Here is a 24,012-nt window from a genome sequence, read left to right on the forward strand (position 1 = left end):
AGGCCATTTCGGCCCATCGAGCCTGCACCGACACATATCCCACCCTATCCCCGTAACCCCACGTATTTAATCCCCCTAACACTAAGGGTCAATTTTTTATCATAACCAATCAACCTAACCCGCACATCTTTGGACTGTGGGAGGAAACCGGAGCACCCGGAGGAAACCCACGCAAACACGGGGAGAATGTGCAAACTCCACACAGACAGTCACCCAAGGCCGGATTCGAACCCGGGTCTCTGGTGCTGTGAGGCAACAGTGCTAACCACTATGCCACCGTGCTGTGTTTCAATATATGTTTCAATAAGATCGCCTCTCATTCTTCTGAACTCCAATGAGTAGAGTCCCAATCTACTCGACCTCTCCTCATATGACCACCCCCTCATCCCCGGGATTAACCGAGTGAACCTTCTTTGTACTGACTCGAAAGCAAGTATGTCTTTTCTTAAGTATGGACACCAAAACTGTATGCAGTATTCCAGGTGCGGTCTCACCAATACCTTGTACAACTGCAGCAATACCTCCCTGTTTTTATATTCTATCCCCCTAGCAGTAAAAGCCAACATTCCATTGGCCTTCTTGATCACTTGCTGCACCTGCATACTAACTTTTTGTGTTTCGTGCACCAGGACCCCCAGATCCCTTTGTACTTCAGTACTTTCCAGTTTCTTGCCATTAAGATAATAACTTGCTCTACGATTTTTCCTACCAAAGTGCATAACCTCACACTCTCCAGTATTGTATTCCATCTGCCAAATCTCTGCCCACTTACTTAGCCTGTCTATGTCACTTTGCAGGTTTTTTATGTCCTCCTCACTCACTACTTTCCCTCCCATCTTTGTATCATCTGCAAACTTTGATATGTTACACTCGTCCCCTCCTCCAAATCGTTAATATAGATTGTAAAGAGTTGGGGACCCAGCACTGACCCCTGCGGAACACCACTAGTTACTGATTGCCAGTCTGAGAATGAACCATTTATCCCAACTCTCTACTTTCTGTTAGAGAGCCAATCCTCCACCCACGCCAGAATATTACCCCCAATCCCGTGATTTTTTATCTTGAGCAATAATCTTTTGTGTGGCACCTTGTCAAATGCCTTTTGGAAGTCTAAATACACTACGTCCACTGGTTCCCCTTTATCCACCCTGTATGTTACGTCCTCAAAGAATTCAAGCAAATTTGTCAAACATGACTTTCCCTTCGTAAAACCAGGCTGAGTTTTCTGATCTCAACCAGAGTGGCAATAGGAGCACTACAATTAGCTTCAGTGCCTTTGTGACAATTACCATGCAAATTCACCACAAACACCCACTTGTAGAAAGTGTCAGAGAGGAGCCCAAGAGTCAGCTCCTCAAGGTGGGGAACAACAAAAATTGGAGGAAGAGACAAATCATCAAATAAACACCATCTTGGAGATTTGCACATAGACGCTTGAAGTTTTGGACATTCTCTGTAGCTCAAATGCATTCTTGCTTTGGAACTCTCTCTCAGTAGTGCAATCAGGCATGTTAACCTAAGTTAAGACAATGTAATTGAACTGATTGTTTTTAGTCGTGCTCAGTACACGGAAAGCACTTTAGAATGCATGGACAAGTTAAACTGATGTACCTGCAGGTATTCCTGAAACTCCTCTCGCTTAGACATTAGGAACTCGTAGTTCTTGGGGCCGATGAGTCTCTTTGAAGGAAGCTGCGCATCAGGGAAAGATCCTAAAAACACAAACCAGCAAATGAGTCGCTGACGCACATGCAACCTTGTAGTTTTCTACCTAATGAGCTAAACCATTAGCAAAATGCAAGAACTTGGGTGTTGTCCATTTGCATCTTATATACATCTGATAGTGATTAGCTCTGAAGTGTTTTTGATTTTTGAATTGAGCCCATAAGAAATAAGGGCCAAATAAAGGTCATTCAGTCCACCTAGCTTGCTTCATCATCCAGGTCCTGTTTCTAGACTTAATCGAGCCAGTTTAAAAACACACTTTCCTACCTCAAGCACAATAATGCTCTACTCCCTGCTTAATGAGGATCTGACCAAAATTCCATTTTGTCAAGTCAGTATTTAGTATAATAGAGAAGCATTTCATTCCATATATTTGGCAGCACTAAGCACGGATTAGTTATTACTTAAATTTACCTTCTGGTTACTTTGGATAGTTCTCATATACTCTGATTGTGAATATGGTATAGCACAGATTGCTTCTATGTGCCAATACAAAAATCTGCCTACATTTTCTACCCTTCCTTTTGTTATATACGAACCAATTATGTTTCCTCCTTCCCCACAACTTGTTGTCCAATGAAAACATATTTATCTTCCTTAGCCTCTTCATTACTCAACAATCTAAGATCTAGAACTGTGCTCTTTGAATCCTTTCATCAGCTATGTCTTTGAAACATGAAGTTCCACATGTGGTTTTACTAATGATGGTCAGCATTGCTTCCCTGGACTTGCATTCTTCAGGTATAGTTACATAACTCAAATATTTTGTTTGCTTGTGGCAATACTTCCAACATTTGCTCAAATACGCCTAGACATTTAACAAAAAATATTTCCAATTTTGTTACTTTCCAGTTCCTATCTGTGATTCATCTGCTCAGTTGCTAAGCTTCTACAAATGCAATCTTTCAATTTTAATCTTTCTACCAGCCTCAGTTCAGATATTACATTGAAAATCTTCATCAAGATCACTAATACTGCAGAGGTGCCAGGAGCTATTTCTGTTTCGCATCCCAGAATTTCCCACGTTAAGATCAGTTCTAACCAAAATCTACCCTAAGTTAGGCTACATAAGCAGTACAGTGCCCTTGTGTGTAGTAACCTTCATCATGCTGAGGACCAGTACAGTGCCCTTGTGTGCAGTAGTCTTCACCATGCTGAGGACCAGTACAGTGCCCTTGTGTGCAGTAGTCTTCACCATGCTGAGGACCAGTACAGTGCCCTTGTGTGTAGTAACCTTCATCATGCTGAGGACCAGTGCAGTGCCCTTGTGTGCAGTAGTCTTCACCATGCTGAGGACCAGTACAGTGCCCTTGTGTGCAGTAGTCTTCACCATGCTGAGGACCAGTACAGTGCCCTTGTGTGTAGTAACCTTCATCATGCTGAGGACCAGTACAGTGCCCTTGTGTGCAGTAACCTTCACCATGCTGAGGACCAGTGCAGTGCCCTTGTGTGCAGTAGTCTTCACCATGCTGAGGACCAGTACAGTGCCCTTGTGTGCAGTAGTCTTCACCATGCTGAGGACCAGTACAATGCCCTTGTGTGCAGTAGCCCTCATAACGCTGAGGACCAGTACAGTGCCCTTGTGTGCAGCAGTCTTCACCATGCTGAGCAGCAACAAGGAGATTCCTATTAAAATTCAAGAGTGGAAGCAATTCGCTAAGCGTATTACATTTTCTTCAAAACTTTACCGTGAAATTCTGTAAGCTTTGACTCCAGAACATAGAATTCAAAATATCTTCGGTAAACAGAGCAGTGTTCATTTTCATGACCCTCTGAAAAGCAGAAGAGAATTAACAGAGCAGGGTTGTATCCAAAAATGAATGTATTAAATTGTAAAAGTAGAACCAGAATAATTCCTGCAGTTATAATTAAACATGCTTCAAGGAGCAGCTACCATTGTGTGGTCAGACCATGAAAATGTCAGCAACAACCTGTGCTATTATACAGAAGCAGACAGTGTGAAAAAAACCGGTGACAAAAGGTGCTCACTAAATAATGAGAATGAAGTGTCAGCTTGCCTCAGTTAGAAGTTTGAGTGTTCAAGCCCCACTCCAGGACCTGAGCACATAATCTGGCTGATACTTCAGTGCAATGCTGAGGGGGTGCTGCATTGTTCAATATTCAGGAAGGACAGGAAAAAAGGAAAAGGAGGTGGGGTAGCATTGCTGGTTAAAGAGATTAACACAATACAGTAGTAAGAAAGGATATTAGCTCTGATGACGTGGAATCTGTATGGGCAGAGCTGAGAATTACCAAGGGGCAGAAAACGTTAGTGGGAGTGGTATATAGACCTCCAAACAGTAATGCTGAGGTTGGGAATGGCATTAAATGGGAAATTAAAGACGCGTGCAATAAGGACACAGCAGTTATCATGAGTGACTTTAATCTACATATAGATTGGGCTAACCAAATTAGTAACAATACTGTGGAGGAGGAATTCCTAGAGTGTATACGCGATGGTTTCCTGGCCCAATATGTCGAGGAACCAACTAGCGATCAGGCCATCTTAGACTGGGTATTATGTAATGAGAAAGGATTAATTAGCAATCTTGTTGTGCGAGGCCCCTTGGGGAGGAGCGATCATAATATGATAGAATTCTTCATTAAAATGGAGAGTGAAGTAGTTGACTCAGAGACTAGGGTCCTGAATTTAAATAAAGGAAACTACGATGGTATGAGGCTCAAGTTGGCTAGGATGGATTGGGGAACGTTACTTAAAGGGTTGACGGTGGATAGGCAATTCAAACATTTAAAGATTGCATGGATGAACTACAGAATTTGTTCATCCCTGTTTGGCATAAAAATAAAACAAAAAAGGTGACTCAACCATGGCTACGAAGGGAAATTAGGGATAGCATAAGATCCAAGCAATGGTATATAATGTGGCCAGAAAAAGCAGCAAACCTGAGGATTGGGAGCAGTTTAGGATTCAGCAAAGGAGGACAAAGGGATTAATTAAGAGGGGGAAAATAGATTATGAGAGTAAGCTTGCAAGGAACATAAAAACTGACTGTAAAGGCTTCTATAGATATGTGAAGAAAAAAAGATTGGTAAAGTCAAGCGTAGGTCCCTTGCAGTCAGAATCAGGGGAATTTATAATGGGGAACAAAAAAATGGCAGTGTAGGAGTCTGTGCACTCCTAACAAAAACACTGAACTAAACTGGTAGTTAACAAACTTAGTTTAATGCACTGAAAGTATTACAAAACAAAAACGCAGGAGAAACTCCAAACAGCTCTGTACACTAGCTCACTCCACGAGGACTAACTGGAAACGCCCTCCAACCCTGACGTCATGATGTCATCACGTTTCCCGCGACCCACGTGATGACGTCATCGTGTCAGATCGCGATTTTATCGATCCCGCGCTGTTTAAACAGGGCAAACATTAAAAGGTAACAATAATGATTAAAGAAAATTGTACAAGTTACTGTGAGAGTCTCTTTGATGGCTTTGCCACATACGCCCCCCCCCAGAATTGTCTTTAATGAGGAAAGTCAATCGCCGAGGAGGTCGGACAAGCCTGTATGACCGACTCCTAAATTCCCGGAGAGGAAAACGCTGAGCAGGTGGCGAGCTGGCAGGTAGCACGGTGCGGTTAGGCGTAGCGACGGCCGGCCCCGGAGGCTGCGCCAGTTCGATCAGCTGTTCGAGGTCCAGGTGCGCAGGTTTGAGGCGATCAACAGAGATGTGATCAGGCTTGCCCCCGACGTCGATCACAAAACTCTTGTCCCCGGTCTGTAGAACCTGGAACGGACCTGCATAAGGAGGTGCGAGCGGGGTACGATGGCCGTCTTGGCGCACAAAGACGAACTTGGCCTTTGACAGCTCCCCAGGGATGTTGGAAGAAGGCAAACCGTGCTGCGAGGTCGGAACTGGGCGGAAACACTGAGCCGCGTCCCGATGGGCCTCTCGCTGACTGGCTGCAGACCACGGCCGCGTAGGGGACGGCAGGAACTCGCCTGGAACTCGAAGTGGCTGACTGTAAACCATTTCCGTGGCCGACGACTGTAGATCCTCCTTCGGCGCCGTGCACAGTCCTAGCATCACCCACAGCAATGCTGTGCATTGAGTGCTGCGAGAGTTTGGTAAGTGGGAGAAAAGTCATTTAAGTGTATTTTGTGAATTTTAGTGTGTTAAAAAGTTAATTATTTGAAGTGAGTTTAATTTTTTAAGTGTATATTAGACTGCTGGGGAGTTTAAACCGGAAGTAGAATCCGGGTATAAAAGGGGCGGGACTAGTGCTGGTGCACAGAGTGCTGTGCATTGAGTGCTGCGAGAGTTTGGTAAGTGGAGAGTTCGGGCAACTGGGAGGTGAGGGTGTGTTTTTTGCTCTGTTTTGTTCCCCGCTCCCAGGCTCAGACAGCACTGCGGAGGCGGAGCAGCGCGACAAGTCAACCAAACAGGCCCCACAGACAGTATTCAAGGAGGAGGTTGGCGATCAGCTGGTTGGTTGGTTTTCTTCCTCCTCTTTTATACCTTTAAGTTGGTAAGTCCTATTGAATAGTGGTGTAATATTATCTACATCGGGGCAGAGGGTCTTCATAACTAATAAGAAATTTAATTAATTACATAGATATGGGTGAACAGGTGATGTGTCACAGTTGCGAAATGTGGGAGCCGGTGGACCCCATTGAGGCTCACGGTGATTACATTTGCGATAAGTGTTTGCTGCTAGAAGAACTCAAGCTCCATGTTAAAGAGCTGGAGACTGAGCTTCAGACACTGCGACACATCAGGGAGGGGTAGAAGTTCCTGGACTCTATGTTTCAGGAGGTGGTCACACCTATGAAATTAATTAATGCAGATGTAGTCCGTGGTCAGGGACAGGACGGTGTGACTACGAGGCAGGTACAGGGTTCCAGGAGGAAGCGTTGAAGGAACCGCAGCCCTTGCTCTTGTCAAGCAGGATCGAGGTTCTTACTCCCTGTGAGGGCGGGAGCGGGGACTGCAGGGAGGATGAGCAACCTGGCCACAGCACCGTGGTACAGAGGGCCATTCAAGTGGAGGGAGTAAAAAGAAATGTTGTAGTGGTAGGGGATAGTATCATTAGGGGGATAGATAGGGTTCTCTGCAGTCAAGAGCGGGAGTCCCGAAGGCTGTGTTGCTTGCCCGGTGCCAGGGTTAAGGACATCTCCTCTGGGCTGGAAAGAAACTTGGAGTGGGAGGGGGAGGATCCAGTTGTCGTAGTCCATGTTGGTACAAACGATGTAGATAGGACAAGGAAGGCGGTTCTGTTAAAGGAGTATGAGCAGCTAGGGGTCAAATTAAAAAACAGAACCTCAAGGGTAATAATCTCTGGGTTATTACCTGAGCCACGAGCGAATTTGGCTAGGATAAATAAAATTAAAGAGTTAAATGCGTGGCTCAAAGACTGGTGTGGGAGAAATGGGTTTTGCTTCTTGGGACACTGGCACCAGTACTGGGACAGGAAGGAGCTGTTCCGTTGGGGCGGACTCCACTTGGCCAGTGCTGGGACTAGAGTCCTGGCAAATCATATAACTAGGGCTGTAGAGAGGGCTTTAAACTAATTAGTGGGGGGAGGTTTCTAGAGAGCAAATAATAGAAATGACAACGGAGAAGGTCATAGACTTAGGTAGCAGTGGGGGAATAAAAAAACAGAATGTGTCAGGGAGGGACAGAAGGTATGGAGTAAAAGGTAAAGTAGTAAAAGGGGAAAAAACAGGAACTAAGTGTCACAAAACATATTTGAAAGTTCTTTATCTGAATGCACATAGCATTCGTAACAAAATGAATGAGTTAACGGCACAAATAACTACATATGGGTATGATCTTGTAGCCATTATAGAAACATGGCTGCAGGGCGACCATGACTGGGAATTAAACATACCAGGTTATTTAACAATCAGGAAGGACAGGCAGGAAGGGAGGGGAGGTGGGGTGGCTATGTTAATAAAGGAAGGAATCACTGTAATACAGAGAAATGATATTGGGTCAAAGGAGCAGGATAGTGAAACAGTTTGGGTGGAGAGAAGGAATAATAAGGGGAAAAAAACATTAGTGGGCGTAGTCTATAGGCCTCCGAACAGTTGCAACTCTGTTGGACGGATTATTAATCAGGAAATAGTTGAGGCTTGTAATGAGGGAACAGCTATAATTATGGGGGATTTTAACTATCATATTAACTGGACAAATCAAATTGGGCAGAGCAGCCTTGAGGATGAGTTCATTGAGTGTATTAGGGATGGGTTTCTTGAGCAGTATGTAACTGAACCGACCAGGGGCAAGCAACCTTAGATTTGGTCCTGTGTAATGAGACAGGATTAATTAAAAATGTCCTAGTAAAGGATCCCATTGGAATGAGTGACCATAACATGGTTGAATTCCATATTCAATTAGAGGGTGAGAAGGTTGGATCTCAAACAAGCGTGCTGAGCTTGAATAAAGGAGACTATGAAGGTATGAGAGCGGAATTGATTAGAGTGGACTGGGAAAATAGATTAAAGGGTAAGACGGTACATGATCAGTGATGTACATTTAAGGAGTTATTTTACAACTTCCAAAAAATATATATTCCACTGAGGAAAAAAGGGTGTAAAAGAAAAGATAGCCATCCGTGGCTAAGTAAAGTAATTAAGGATAGTATCCGACTAAAAACAAGGGCATATAAGGTAGCCAAATCTAGTGGGAGGATAGAAGATTGGGAAGTCTTTAAAAGACAGCAAAAAAAAAATTGATTAAGAAAGGGAAGATAGATTATGAAAGTAAATTAGCAAAAAATATAAAAACAGATAGCAAAAGTTTCTATAGTTATATAAAAAGAAAAAGGGTGGCTAAAGTAAATGTTGGTCCCTTAGAGGATGAGACCGGGAAATTAATGGTGGGAAACATGGAGATGGCAAAAACGCTGAACAAATATTTTGTATCAGTCTTTACAGTAGAGGACACTAAGAATATCCCAACACTGGACAAACAGGGGGCTCGAGGGGGGGAGGAGCTAAATACGATTAAAATCACTAAGGAAGTGGTACTTGGTAAAATAATGGGACTCAAGCCGGATAAATCCGCTGGACCTGATGGCTTACATCCTAGGGTCTTGAGGGAAGTGGCAGTAAGGATTGTGGATTCATTGGTAATAATTTTCCAAAACTCCCTGGACTCAGCAAACGTCCCGGCAGATTGGAAAACTACTAATGTAACACCCTTATTTAAAAAGGGCAGTAGACAGAAGGCTGGAAACTATAGACCTGTTAGCCTAACATCTGTGGTTGGTAAAATGTTAGAGTCCATTATTAAGGAGACAGTAACGGGACATTTGGACAAACATAATTTAATAGGACAAACTCAGCATGGTTTCATGAAGGGGAAGTCATGTTTGACAAATTTGCTTGAGTTCTTTGAGGAAGTAACATACAGGGTGGATAAAGGGGAACCAGCGGACGTAGTGTATTTAGACTTCCAAAAGGCATTTGACAAGGTGCCACACAAAAGATTATTGCTCAAGATAAAAAATCACGGGATTGGGGGTAATATTCTGGCGTGGGTGGAGGATTGGCTCTCTAACAGAAAGCAGAGAGTTGGGATAAATGGTTCGTTCTCAGACTGGCAATCAGTAACTAGTGGTGTTCCGCAGGGGTCAGTGCTGGGTCCCCAACTCTTTACAATCTATATTAACGATTTGGAGGAGGGGACCAAGTGTAACATATCAAAGTTTGCAGATGATACAAAGATGGGAGGGAAAGTAGTGAGTGAGGAGGACATAAAAAACCTGCAAAGGGACATAGACAGGCTAAGTAAGTGGGCAGAGATTTGGCAGATGGAATACAATACTGGAAAGTGTGAGGTTATGCACTTTGGCAGGAAAAATCATAGAGCAAGTTATTATCTTAATGGCAAGAAACTGGAAAGTACTGTAGTACAAAGGGATCTGGGAGTCCTGGTGCATGAAACTCAAAAAGTTAGTATGCAGGTGCAGCAAGTGATCAAGAAGGCCAATGGAATGTTGGCTTTTATTGCTAGGGGGATAGAATATAAAAACAGGGAGGTATTGCTGCAGTTGTACAAGGTATTGGTGAGACCGCACCTGGAATACTGCATACAGTTTTGGTGTCCATACTTAAGAAAAGACATACTTGCTCTCGAGTCAGTACAAAGAAGGTTCACTCGGTTAATCCCGGGGATGAGGGGGTGGTCATATGAGGAGAGGTTGAGTAGATTGGGACTCTACTCATTGGAGTTCAGAAGAATGAGAGGCGATCTTATTGAAACATATAAGATTGTGAAGGGGCTTGATCGGGTGGATGCGGGGAGGATGTTCCCAATGATGGGTGAAACTAGAACTAGGGGGCATAATCTTAGAATAAGGGGCTGCTCTTTCAAAACTGAGATGAGGAGAAACTTCTTCACTCAGAGGGTGGTAGGTTTGTGGAATTTGCTGCCGCAGAAAGCTGTGGAAGCTACATCATTAAATAAATTTAAAGCAGAAATAGATAGTTTCCTAGAAGTAAAGGGAATTAAGGGTTACGGGGAGCGGGCAGGAAATTGGACATGAGTCTAGGTTCGGAATGGTCATGGCCCTGTGGGTAGAGGAGCGGGCCCAGGGGCCATGTAGCCTGGTTCTGCTCCTACTGTGTTCTAATTCTGTGTTGGATTTCAGGAGATGGTTTTATTCCTGTTCCTGGCTGGGGTGGAGATCGCCTTTACAGAAGGTAAGTACTGTAGAAAATATAGGGACAGAGTGATCTCCTGGACGAGTTTCGATTGCCTAGATGGGTCGGAGAGGAATTTCCCAGATTTTTTTCTCCCAAATTGGCCATTGGGTTTTTTATCTGGTTTTTCGCCTCTCCCGGGAGACCACATGAGTTCGGGTGGGATGGAGAGTGATAGTAGATTTGAGGTTAGGATCAGATCAGCCATGATCTTATTGAATGGCGGAGCGGGCTCGAGGGGCCGATTGGCCTACTCCTGCTCCTATTTCTTATGTTCTTATGTTTATCGACCCATGCTGCATCCAGAAGGCTGGCCCTGAGCGACGCCTTCAATGAACGGTGGAACCGCTCGCACAAGCCATTCGCTTGCGGGTGATAAGCTGTAGTGCGGTGTAGGTTAGTGCCCAATACTGAGGTCACCTCATTGCATAGTTCCGACGAAAATTGCGGCCCGCGATCCGACGAAATATCTGCAGGGACACCAAACCAGGCTACCCATGATGAAATGAAGGCTCGCGCGACATCCGCAGAGGTGGTGGACGTCAGGGGAACCGCCTCCGGCCACCTCGTGGTGCAATCCACCATTGTCAGAAGGTGCGTAAAACCACGGGACGGTGGAAGTGGGCCCAGTAGGTCAACGTGAATGTGGTCGAAACGCCGCTCCGGTACCTCGAAGGTGGCCAGAGGGGCCCTGACGTGCCGTTGCACCTTGGCCCGTTGACAAACCACACAAGTGTTCGCCCAGTCGCAGACGTCTTTGCGTATTCCTCTCCATACGAATTTGGAGACTAGCAGCTTCTGCGACGTCCGCACTCCAGGATGCGACAGCCTGTGTATGGCGTCGAAAACGCCTCGGCGCCAGGTGGACGGCACAATCGGACGGGGTGCACCCAACGAAACGTCGCAGAGTAGAGTGGTACCTGCCGCATGGAACGGTTCGGCTGGAGGCTGGCGGGGACAGAACGAAAGGCCTGAGTCTCCGGGTCAGCAGCCTGGTCGGCTGCCATTCTTGCAAAGTCAATTCCTAATTGAGCGGCCTGGACGGCGGCGCGGAGAGGCAATCAGCGACGACGTTGTCCTTGCCGGCCACGTGCCCGACGTCGGTGGTGAACTCGGAGATGTAAGTCAGCTGCCGTTGTTGCCGAGCTGACCACGGTTCAGCTGTCTTGGCCATCGCGAACGTCAATGGTTTGTGGTCAACAAACGCAGTGAAGCGGCGCCCTTCGAGGAGGAATCGGAAGTGGCGGATGGCCAAAAACAAAGCTAACAGCTCCCTGTCGAAAGTACTGTATCGACGTCCGTGCCGTTGTAACTGGCGGCTAAAAAATGCCAGAGGCTGCCATGCGCTGTCGACCCATTGCTCCTGGACGGCCCCCACAGCGTAATCCGACGCGTCCGTCGTGAGGGCGATGATTGCTCCTGGCAGGGGATGTGCCAACATCGTCGCGTTCGCGGTCTTCGTATCCTCGAAGGCGCGACCCATTTCTTGCGACCAAACCACGGGCTCCTTTCCCGTCTTGCCCGAGGGCCTCGTAGAGCGGCCGCATGAGTTGTGCGGCCCTGGGGACGAACCGGTGGTAAAAATTAACCATCCCCAGGAACTCCTGTAAGGCTTTCACGGATTGCGGCTTCGCGAACGCCGTGATCGCCTCCACCTTAGCTCAAAGCGGCATTGCCCCTGCGGAAGTTATGCGGTGGCCGAGAAAATCGAGCTGCGCCAGGCCAAAACGGCATTTGTCCGGGTTCACAATGAAGCCGTGCTGCTGAAGCCGTCGAAAAAGGACACGTCGATGCTTGAGGTGTTCATCCTTTGTGGTGCTAGCAATCAGAATGTCATCCAAGTAGACGAACAAAAAATCAAGGTCCCGCAGAACCGAGTCCATAAGGCGCTGGAACACCTGCGCCGCATTTTTAAGCCCAAAGGGCATGCGGAGGAATTCAAAAAGTCCAAAAGGGGGGATGACAGCCGTCTTTTGGACATCCTGGGGGTGCACTGGGACCTGATGGTATCCACGGACGAGGTCGACCTTTGAGAATATTGACTTCCTCGCCAAATGCGCAGAGAAATCTTGTATGTGGGGGATGGGGTAACGGTCGGGCGTCGTTATCTCATTGAGGCGACGATAGACGCCACAGGGCCGCCATCCCCCGCCGGGCTTTGGGACGATGTGGAGCGGTGAAGACCAGGGACGACTGGACCGGCGAATAATCCCCAGCTTCTCCATCGCGGCGAACTCCGCCTTCGCCGCCGCGAGCTTGCTGGGCTCCAAACGCCACGCCCTGATGGGAGAGCCGGTTGTCAAAATATGATGCTCCACCCAATGCTTGGCGATCGAAGCTGAAAAGGTGGGCTTTGTCAGCTCGGGGAAGTCCCCGAGAAGGCGGGAGAAGTCGTCGGGAAGTGGCCGCGCGCAGGAGACCGAGTACGGCGCAGCCGTGCTGCGCGCACCTGAAATACCGTCGAGCGTGGCAGCGTGAATGAGGCGTCGATTTTGCACATCCACCAACAGGCCGTTGGCGCCTAAAAAGTCGGCGCCCAAAAGGGCCTGCGAAATTTGAGCGGAGACGAAATCCCAGGTAAAGCGCTGGCCACCGAAGCAGACTTGCACCCGTTGTTTCCTGCAAGTGCGGATCGTACCCCCGTTGGCAGCTTGGAGGGGGGGGGGGACCCCGTCCGCCGGACCGAAGGTCGAGGACCGAGGCGTGAAGTATGCTGCACTGTGCCCCCGTGTCACACAAAAAACGACGGCCCGAGATGGAGTCGGTTAAATACATGAGATTCCCGGAGTCGCCGATCGCCATCGTGCCCGCACCGGACCCGGTGTTCTTGACTAGCGGCGGTCTGTTCGACGGTCTGGGCACGAAACCACATGGTAGTCGGCAGCAGCGGGCCTTCGGGCCGAAACGAGTGTGGTAGTAACAGTAACCGGCTGTCGGAGGCGCCGGGGCCGGGCCCCTCGGGGCGGGGCGTTGCGTAATGGCGCAGTACTGCTGCCGGACCGCGTAAATTTTATCCGCCTCTTCGGCGAGCACGATGCAGTCCCCGGTGTCCGATCTGGCGAGGGCTGCCTGGACGTGTTCAGGCAGCTGCGTAAGGAACAGCTCGCGGAACAGGAAACATGGGGGTTCGGACCCCAGGAGCGTTAGCATGTGGCTCATTAGTTCCGAGGGTTTGGAGTCACCTAACCCTGGTAGTGTCAGTAAGCGGCGAGCGTGCTCCGCCTTGGTAAGGCCAAATACCTGCAGCAGCCGAGTCTTGATGGCTACATACTTGTCAGCATTCGGGGGGTTCTCCAGAAGGCTGATGATTCTCGACGCCGTCGAGCTATCGAGGGCGGAGACCACGTACAAATATCGGGTCTGGTCCTGCACGATGTTGCGGAGTTCAAATTGCGCCTCGGCCTGCACAAACCAGGAGGCCGCCTGTTGTTCCCAGAATTGGGGGAGCTTCAAGGCCACAGCGTTGGCATCCATCACTGGCCTGCGTTCCGTGTCCACCGCGAAAAACGATCGTGAGGATTCGGGGTCACCAATGTGGGAGTCTATGCACTCCTAACAAAAACACTGTGAACTAAACTGGTAGTTAACAAACTTAGTTTAATGCACTGAAAGTATTACAAAACAAAAAAAGCAGGAGAAACTCCAAACAGCTCTGTACACTAGCTCACTCCACGAGGACTAACTGGAAACGCCCTCCAACCCTGACGTCATCCGCCGTTGGGAATGTCACGTGACCCACGTGATGACGTTATCGCGTCAGATCGCGATTTTATCAATCCCGCGCTGTTTAAACAGGGCAAACATTAAAAGGTAACAATAATGATTAAAGACAATTGTACAAGTTACTGTGAGAGTCTCTTTGGTGGCTTTGCCACAGCAGACCAATTAAATACATACTTTGGTTCTGTCTTCACAAAGGAGGACACAAATAACCTCCCAGAGATGTCGGGGAACATAGGGTCTAATGAGGAAGGAATTGAATGAAATCAGTATTTGTCGGGAAATGGTGTTAGGGAAATTGACGGGATTGAAGGCCGATAAATCCCCAGGGCCTGGTAATCTACATCTTAGGGTACTTAAGGAAGTGGCCCTAGAAATAGTAGATGCATTGCTGGTCATCTTCCAAAATTCTATAGACTCTGGAACAGTTCCCATGGATTGGAGGATAGCTAATGTAACCCCACTACTTAAAGGTGGTAGAGAGAAAACGGGGAATTATAGACATCGATAGCGGGGAAAATGCTAGAGTCCATTATAAAAGATGTAATAACAGAGCACTTGGAAAACAGTGAGAGGATCGGACAAAGTCAACATGGATTTACAAAAGGTAAATCATGCTTGACTAATCTACTGGAATTTTTTGAGGATGTGACTGGTAGAATAGATGAGGGAGAACCAGTGGATGTGGTGTATTTGGACTTTCAGAAGGCTTTCGATAAGGTCCCGCTTAAGAGATTAGCGTGCAAAGTTAAAGCACATGGGATTGGGGGTAAGGTACTGTCTTGGATAGAGAACTGGTTGGCAGACAGGAAGGATGTTCCCGATGGTGGGGGAGTCCAGAACCAGGGGTCACAGTCTAGGACAGAGATGAGGAGGAGTTTCTTCACCCAGAGAGTGGTGAACCTTGTGGTAAACCACGTTCACTATCGTATCACTGTTAGTAGTTAGCACTGTTCACCACTGTTCGTTATAACTGTATCACTGACCACTATTGTATCACGGTACGAGGTCGCCTCTTGCCACACTGCTATACCTGGGATGACCACTGCCGACTCCGCCTTGGCTCCACCCACCAGGCCAGGTATAAAGGTGAGCGACTGGCTGGTATTCCTCCTGCTTGGATCGGATCACCCACGAGAGTGGGCTCTGTTATTTAGTCAATAAAAACCTTTAGTCACCTTCGTAACTCTTCGCCTTTTATTGGAGGAATTGATAGGTATATCAATTTTATTGACTAAATTTAATGATGTCCGACAACGAGTCACAACCGGCGGAGGAGCCACCAGCGCAGCTCCCAGGAGCACAGCCACACCAGCCAGCTTGGCTGCGAGCCCTCAGACCGCCGTACCTGGACCTGAACCCACGAGCAGCAAACTCAGCCGCAGACTTTAAACACTGGCTGGTCTGCTTCGAATCATACCTGAGAGAATCCAGCGTCCCTCAGGCATCCAAACTAAGTGTCCTGCAGGCACAACTGAGCCCGAGAGTATACACTCTCATCGAGGACATGACTACCTACGAGACCGCCATCAACCTGCTGAAACAGAAGTACCGGACCCCGGTAAACTACATGTACGCTAGGCACCTCCTAAGATCACGGCCGCAACAGCCAGGAGAATCAGTAGCCGAATTCTCACAGGCGCTATATACACTCGCCAGGAACTGTGACTTTAAATCGGTGTCGGCAGCCGAAAATACTGAAGATAATATCCGCGACGCATTCCTGAAAGGCCTACGGTCCGAGTACTCACGGCAAAGACTGCTGGAAGCTAAAGACCTCAGCATGGAAAAAGCTGAAGCCCTCGCTATCTCCCTGGAAGTGGCCCACCAAGATCAGGAAGCATTCACCAGGTACTGCTCGCGACCCTGGGACTCGGGCCCGACCCCTACCACAGCACCCTTCCCAGCGCCGCCCCCGGGACCTACCTCTGCGTCGGCGTCCCGGACCCGACCGGCCCCGCCACCCCCGGCACCGGCCCCGACATCGGGCATCCGCGATCGGGCCGCCGGCTGTTTTTTTTGTGGCCAGGAGAAGCACCCGAGGTCGCGCTGCCCAGCCAAGAACTCCATATGCAAAACCTGCCTGAAGAAAGGCCACTTCTCCAAGGCCTGCAGGAGCGGATCCTCAGAGGCCAGCAGTGCCGCATGCGAACTATGGGGGCGGCCATCTTCGTTTAGGGCAACTGAGGCCAGCATCCCCACACATGAGTCATGGGGGCGGCCATCTTTGTTTAGGGCAACTGAGGCCAGCATCCCCACACGAGTCATGGGGGCGGCCATCTTTGATTAAGGCAACCGACCCCAATAGTGCCTCATGTGAGCTACGGGGGCAGCCATCTTCTCCGTCATTTTGCCCTACCTCGTGGGAGACGCCATTTTACTCACCACGCCCGACCGCCTCGCCCGCAGATGACAACGACTCGCTCAGCTACACACTAGCTTCCGTCACCCTGGACCAAGCCCGCCCGCACCATCTGTCCAAGTCAATGATGGACATCAAAGTGAACGGCCACGCCACGACCTGCCTGTTCGACAGCGGAAGCACGGAGAGCTTCATCCACCCAGACACGGTGAGCCACTACTCCCTCTCTGTCCTACCAACGCGCAGCCGAATCTCGATGGCATCGAGGTCCCACGCCACGGACATCAGCGGCTACTGTGTCGTGACCCTGTCGGTTAAGGGCACGGAGTATAAAAACTTTAAACTCCTCGTCCTCCCCCATCTCTGCGCTGCCGTCCTACTAGGGCTGGACTTCCAATCCCACCTCCAAAGCGTAACCCTAGCATACGGTGGACCCCTCCCCCCACTCACAGTCAACAACCAGCAAACGTTAAACCGCCCACCGCGTAACACCTGCAGCCTCTCCACCCTCAAGGTCCCGCCACCCTCTCTGTTTGCTAACCTTACCCCTGACTGCAAACCCGTCACTACCAAGAGCAGGCGGTATAGCGCCGGGGACAGAGCCTTCATTAGCTCTGAGGTGCGGCGCCTCCTGAAAGAGGGCATTATCGAGGGGAGCAGCAGCCCCTGGCGTGCCCAGGTCGTAGTCGTAAAGACCGGCGATAAAAACCGCCTGGTCATCGACTACAGCCAGACCATAAACAGATATACCCAGCTGGACGCATACCCCCTCCCTCGCATATCTGACATGGTCAATCAGATTGCACAGTATAAAGTATTCTCGACCATCGACCTGAAGTCGGCCTACCACCAACTCCCTATCCACCCTGAGGACCGCCAGTATACCGCCTTCGAGGCGAATGGGCGCCTATACCACTTCCTTAGGGCCCCCTTCGGTGTCACTAATGGGGTCTCGGTCTTCCAAAGGGTGATGGACCAGATGGTTGACCAGAACGAACTGCAGGCTACATTCCCCTACCTAGATAACGTCACTATCTGCGGCCGCGACCGGCAGGAACATGACGCGAATCTGGAGAAATTCCTCCGTACGGCCCAACGGCTGAACCTCACCTACAATAAGGAGAAATGCGTGTTTAACACCACGCGCCTTGCCATCCTCGGCTGCGTAGTGGAGAACGGAATCATCGGCCCCGACCCAGAAAGAATGCGCCCCCTCATGGAGCTACCCCTCCCCCACTGCCCTAAAGCACTTAGGAGAACCCTGGGGCTTTTCGCCTACTATGCCCAATGGGTACCCAATTACGCGGACAAAGCCAGACCCCTCCTGAAAGCCACTTCCTTCCCCCTCACGGAGGAGGCGTGCGCGGCCTTCTCCCTCATTAAGGGAGACATAGCCAAGGCCACGATGCACGCAGTGGCCGAGTCCATCCCCTTTCAGGTGGAGAGCGACGCATCCGACTTCGCCTTAGCCGCCACCCTAAACCAGGAGGGGAGGCCAGTGGCCTTCTTCTCAAGGACCCTACAGGGCCCCGAGATCCGACATTCGTCGGTCGAGAAAGAGGCCCAGGCGATCGTGGAGGCAGTACGGCGCTGGAGGCACTACCTGGCAGGCAAACGATTTACCCTCCTCACCGACCAGCGTTCGGTGGCTTTCATGTTTAATAACAAGCTGAAGGGCAAAATCAAGAATGACAAGATTTTGAGATGGAGAATCGAGCTCTCCACCTACGATTATGAGATCTTGTACCGGCCAGGCAAGCTGAACGAATCCCCTGATGCCCTTTCACGAATGACATGCGCCAGCGCGCATATCGATAGGCTTCAGACCCTCCACGACCAGCTCTGCCACCCCGGAGTCACCAGACTCTACCATTTCATTAAGGCCCGCAACCTGACCTACTCCATCGAGGAGGTCAGGACCATGACCAGGAACTGCCAGACCTGTGCGGAGTGCAAACCGCACTTCTATAGGCCGGACCGAGCAAGCCTGATCAAGGCCACCCGCCCCTTCGAGCGCCTGAGCATCGACTTTAAGGGGCCCCTCCCGTCCTCTGACCGTAATGTGTACTTCCTCAACATCGTTGATGAGTACTCCCGTTTCCCCTTTGCCTTCCCCTGCCCCGACATGACCAGTAGCACGGTCATTAAGTGCCTGAATGCCCTCTTCGCCTTGTTCGGGTTCCCGAACTATATACACAGCGACCGGGGCTCCTCCTTCATGAGCGAGGAACTCCGGCAATTCCTCCTAGAGAGAGGTATTGCAGCAAGCAGGACCACCAGCTACAACCCCAGAGGTAACGGTCAGGTGGAAAGAGAGAACGCGACGGTATGGAAGGCCGTCCTCTTAGCCTTAAAGTCTAAGGGCCTCCCAACCTCCCGCTGGCAAGAAGTCCTCCCGACAGCGCTGCACTCCATCCGGTCATTACTTTGCACGGCCACTAACACCACCCCCCATGAACGAATGTTCGTTTTCCCCAGGAAGTCGACTACGGGAACCACTCTACCAACCTGGCTGACCGCCCCGGGGCCGGTCTGGCTGCGGAAACACGTGAGGACCCATAAAACGGACCCCCTGGTCGAGAGGGTGAACCTCCTGCACGCCAACCCCCAGTACGCCTACGTGGCGTACCCAGACGGGCGGGAGGACACTGTCTCCCTACGAGACCTCGCACCCTCAGCCGATCCGGAAACACCGCCACCACCCCCCCCAACCTCAGTCCAGGTAGACGGCATGCCGGAACCCCACGAGCCCTCGCCGACCACGCAAACACCAGCATCAACACCGGATAAGGCACCAGCACCGGATAAGGCAACACCACCGCTGCGGCGATCGGAGAGGCTTACGAAGCCTCCGGACAGACTGACCTACCAGAATTGGTAGTACACTTCACCCCGCCGGACTTAATTCTAAACAAGGGGTGAATGTGGTAAACCACGTTCACTATCGTATCACTGTTAGTAGTTAGCACTGTTCACCACTGTTCGTTATAACTGTATCACTGACCACTATTGTATCACGGTATGAGGTCGCCTCTTGCCACACTGCTATACCTGGGATGACCACTGCCGACTCCGCCTTGGCTCCACCCACCAGGCCAGGTATAAAGGTGAGCGACTGGCTGGTATTCCTCCTGCTTGGATCGGATCACCCACGAGAGTGGGCTCTGTTATTTAGTCAATAAAAACCTTTAGTCACCTTCGTAACTCTTCGCCTTTTATTGGAGGAATTGATAGGTATATCAAACCTGTGGATTCTCTACCACACAAGGCAGTTGAGGCCAATTCATTAAATATATTCAAGAAGGAGTTAGTTATATTTCTTAAGGCTAAAGGGATCAAGGGATATGGGGAGAAGGCAGGAACAGGGTACTGAATTTGGATGATCAGCCATGATCTCATTAAATGGCAGAACAGGCTCGAGGGCCGAATGGCCTACTCCTGCTCTTATCTTCTATGTTTCTATGTTCGAAGGATTGTTTGGATGAAATGGTAAACCTTCTGTCTGTCTGTTCAGATGGATGTAAAAGATCTCATGGCACTATTTGAAGAGGAGCACGGGCAGTATCCCAGTGTTGTGGGCAACATTTATCCCATATCTGAAAAATTCCCAAGTTATTTATCTCATTTGCTAACTTTGCTGTGTGTAATTGGCTGCAACATTGCCTGCATAACAATAGTGACTACACTTGAAAAGTATTTTGTTGGTTGTGCAGTGCTTAGGGCATCCTGAGGATGTGAAAGGCGATATATAAAAGCAAATCTTTTTTATGAAAATAAAGTCAAATCAATTAGTGATAAGCTTCACACAAAGTAATCAATAAAAATGTGTACACCTAGAGTGTGCAAAGTTCATTGATTTTATTTTGAACTAGCTGAAGTGCCCGGCGGTGCCGAGGCTTTTTCGAGGGAATGTTGTTGTTGGAAGAGAGAGAGAGAGCAACTGGGGGGAAGAGAGAGCGACTGGGGGGAAGAGAGAGAGCGACTGGGGGGAAGAGAGAGAGCGACTGGGGGGAAGAGAGAGAGCGACTGGGGGGAAGAGAGAGCGCGACTGGGGGAAGAGAGAGCGCGACTGGGGGGAAGAGAGAGCGCGACTGGGGGGAAGAGAGAGCGCGACTGGGGGGAAGAGAGAGCGCGACTGGGGGGAAGAGAGAGCGCGACTGGGGGGAAGAGAGAGCGCGACTGGGGGGAAGAGAGAGCGCGACTGGGGGGAAGAGAGAGCGCGACTGGGGGGAAGAGAGGGAGGGGAGGGGGGAGGGAAGAGGGGGAGGGGGGGAGGGAAGAGGGGGAGGGGGAGGGGAGGGGGGGAGGAAGGGAGGGAGGAGGGGGAAGGGGCGGGGGGGAGGGAGAGGGAGGGCGGGGGAGAGCGGGGAAGGGAGGGCGGGGGGGAGGACGGGAGGGGGAAGGGAGGGCAGGGGGGGAGGGAGGGCGGGGGGGAAGGGCGGGGGGGGAAGGGAGGCGGGGGGCGCCCCCCCCAGGTGAAGACCGCCGATTGCGGCTGTGCGAGACGTCCGGCGGGCCCGGTTGCCAGGGTAACGCTGGACGCTCAGCAAGCCCCGCCCCCCAGCCGAGCCAGAGACGTCTCAGCTCCTGCTGCGCGCGCACCCTAGCGGCGCTGGGCTGAGGCTCGGCCCTCCAGCCTTCGAGTGGGGCCGGGAGGTGCCTAGCTCGGGCGTGGGTGCGGAGGAGACGCCGAGGCTTCTAGGCCTACCTGGAAAAAGGGGAAAGGTAGGAAAATTAATGAGATTAGATAAGTTAATTACTTTCTAAATCATTTTTTTTTTAAACAATATGTGTTTTAAAAGCAACGTTTTTTTTTAAGACGCAGAAAGCGGGAAAAAGAAAGGAAAAGTTTGGAATCAAGGTGGCGGCGACTCACCTCGGTTCAGAACGATAAAGCCCGGCCACACGCGCACCGATTGGCCCGGCGGCACACGCCAGCAACCCGGCGTACGATTGGTCGAGCTCGAGGTCACTCTGTCGCTAATGAGCGGATAATGAGATGCTAATGAGCGGAACGTTGAAGGTTTTTGGGATACCGCGGGCGGGATGTTAGCCCGGCCGAAACGTAAATACGCTAAAACGTCTCGGAAGCGTAAGCTTTCTTTGGAGTAACGCGCGCGTAGGTACGCCCTGTAACATCGAGTGCATACCCATAAGCACACGCGATGACAGACAGATAGACAGACAGATACAGACAGAATGACAGAAGTACCGATTTATATATATAGATTACTGTTGGATGAGGGATAAATAATGACTACAGCATTGGGGGAACTCCCTGTTCCTCTTTGAATGATGCCACAGGATCTTTTGGAGAATGGCTTAATTTGGCAAAACTCCTTCAAGAATCTAAGAGGGGGGGTGCGAGGGTGAAAGGAGGGGGGTGAGGGGGAAAGGAGAGACAAGGGGGGGCTAAGGGGGGGGGGCCGGGAGGCCAGTGGGGGCAAGGGGGGACAAGTGAGAACAAGGGGAATCACAAGATTTCCTCTCTCGCTGGTTTCAAATTGCAACGTAAAGATGATCATTTTCAGGTTGCAATCCATAATAAGTGACAATATGCAACAAATGATGGCAACTGAGCTGAATCAGATATAGCTCCCACTACCAAAAGAATTAAACTGTGCTACGCAAGCTAGCCACCTCTATTAAAATAACACGCAACAGGGAAGTTTAACCTGGTCGCATATTCTATGCACTCAAATGCTTAGAATGTGCCTTCAGAATGACTAATGTATCACTCAATAGTGGTTTAATGAAGTATATTCCAGATGCTTCGCTGCTGAATTGACACCGAGGTCAGCATTGGTGAAATATCCCTAGTAATCAGCCTCCTCGGCAGCACGAGTGACTGGGATCTTGGCATTTCCTCGTGCTGAACTACTTCCTTCACAGTCAGAAAGGGGAGTGAGAGAAATCCCCCCATTCATCCTTTGTCTTGCAAAGGGGCTGAAAATCTATATCTTATATATAAATCGGTACATCTGTCTGTCCTGTCTGTCCATCTGTCCTCACGCGTGCGTCTGTCGGCTATGCGCTCGAAAGTTATAGAGCGTACCTACGCGTGCGTTACGTCGAAAGAAAGCTTACGTTCCAAAACGGTCGTAAGCGTATTTACATTTCGGCCGGACAAAATTTCGCCCGCGCTATCCAAAAAACGTTCAAAATTCCGCTCATTAGCATCTCATTATCCGCTCATTAGCAATAGAGTGACGTCGAGGTCGACCAATCGTACGCCGGGTTCCTGGCGCGTGCGGGCAGGCCCTCCTACAGTCGAGTGACGGGACGATTGACCAATCCTACGCTTCGGTGACCTGACGGTCGACCAATCGGTGCCTGTGTGGGCGGGCCTTATCGTTCTCAACCGAGGTGAGTCGCCGCCATCTTGATTCCAAACTTTTCATTCTTTTCCCGCTTTCTGCGTGTTTCTTTTCAAAATCTACATTTCCAGCAAAAAAAAAGTTGCTTTTAAAACGCAAATTGTTTTTAAAAAAAGTTAATTAATTTGTAAATCTTTTCTCTAACCTCTATAATTCTCCTACCTTTCACCGTTTTTCCAGGCCGGGGCCTAGGCTTCTCCAACTGCCAGGCAGTGCAACTCTAGACCAGGCTCCCGGCCTAGACAGAGCCAAACACTGGAGAGGGGAGAGGGTGTGCTGCCTCAGCTCCATTCCTGGGGTCAGTAAGTGGGGAGGCTTCATAAGCAACTGGGGTAGGTTGCAAGCCCCGAATAATAATCTGAAGATCCTGTGTTTGCAGCTGAGGAAATTTCTTCTGCTGACAGTCCCAGGTTAACGACAGCCATCTTTGTCAAGGAGGGCAAAAAGTTTCAGTGCGACGCCATTTTGATTCAGTATGTAACAGAGTGCATGCACAGCCATCTTAGTACAGGAACAGAGTGTGGGTGTGGCTTCTGTGCTCCAAATCGGGTACTGGTGGCCGGCACAGACAATCGACTGTGGGCGGGGCCTAATCATTCCAACTGAAAAGCAAGCGGCGGCCATTGTTTGTGATAAAACACACTGAGGTGAGCACCCTTTTTTTAATAAAAAGATTGGTGAGGTTGTAAAGTGTATGTTATAGAAAGCATTTACCAAAATGTTTTATAAGTTACAGGAAACTTTGTGCTATCCGGAGGTGAGCTATCCGGCAATCTGGAGCCAGCGGCAAAAATCAGCAGCCGTTTTTTATTCTTTTTTTTTTGCTTTGTTTGAACAGTCAAGCTGTGCAAGGTCTGTAGCTATAGCAACAGCTTTAGCTACAGAGCTTTAGGGCCACACCCAGTGTTTAGAAGCTGTTGCTAAGCAACAGTGTTTGTTGTCAAATACGGATAAGAATCTCCGCATCTCTCAACATTAACTCTGGAGACGGTGGGTGCCGGGTAGCACAAAGTTTCCTGTACTTTTAAGTTTATCTCCTCCCCCTCCCCCGCCCCCTTTCCCCCCACCCCCCCTTCCCCCCCACCCCCCCTTCCCCCTCTTCCACCCCCTCCCCACACACCCTCCGCAGCCCCCTTCCCCCTCCCCCCCGACATCCTCCCT

At 49.8% G+C, this 24,012-nt stretch overlaps 1 protein-coding gene across 16 annotated transcripts in view; it reads right to left on the reverse strand.

Moving 5' to 3' along the window:
* snx14 (sorting nexin 14) overlaps positions 1-24,012 on the reverse strand; it is a 278,601-nt gene that overhangs the window by 119,517 nt on the left and 135,072 nt on the right. For 15 of the 16 annotated variants that reach the window (XR_015077589.1, XR_015077591.1, XR_015077590.1 and 12 more), the window contains 2 exons: positions 3,414-3,497; positions 1,612-1,712 (listed from right to left, as the gene is read on the reverse strand). Coding sequence is in view for 13 of the 16 variants with exons in the window: in XM_085982067.1 (XP_085838193.1) it covers positions 1,612-1,712; positions 3,414-3,497 (185 nt within the window). In the remaining 3 variants the exon portion in view is untranslated. The remainder of the gene's footprint in view (positions 1-1,611; positions 1,713-3,413; positions 3,498-24,012) is intronic. The other variant, XM_085982066.1, reaches the window with a different exon arrangement.

This window comes from Somniosus microcephalus, chromosome 3 (assembly GCF_052327205.1).
Source record: "Somniosus microcephalus isolate GS21.2 chromosome 3, FLI_Smic_1.0, whole genome shotgun sequence".
Classification (NCBI taxonomy): domain Eukaryota; kingdom Metazoa; phylum Chordata; class Chondrichthyes; order Squaliformes; family Somniosidae; genus Somniosus; species Somniosus microcephalus.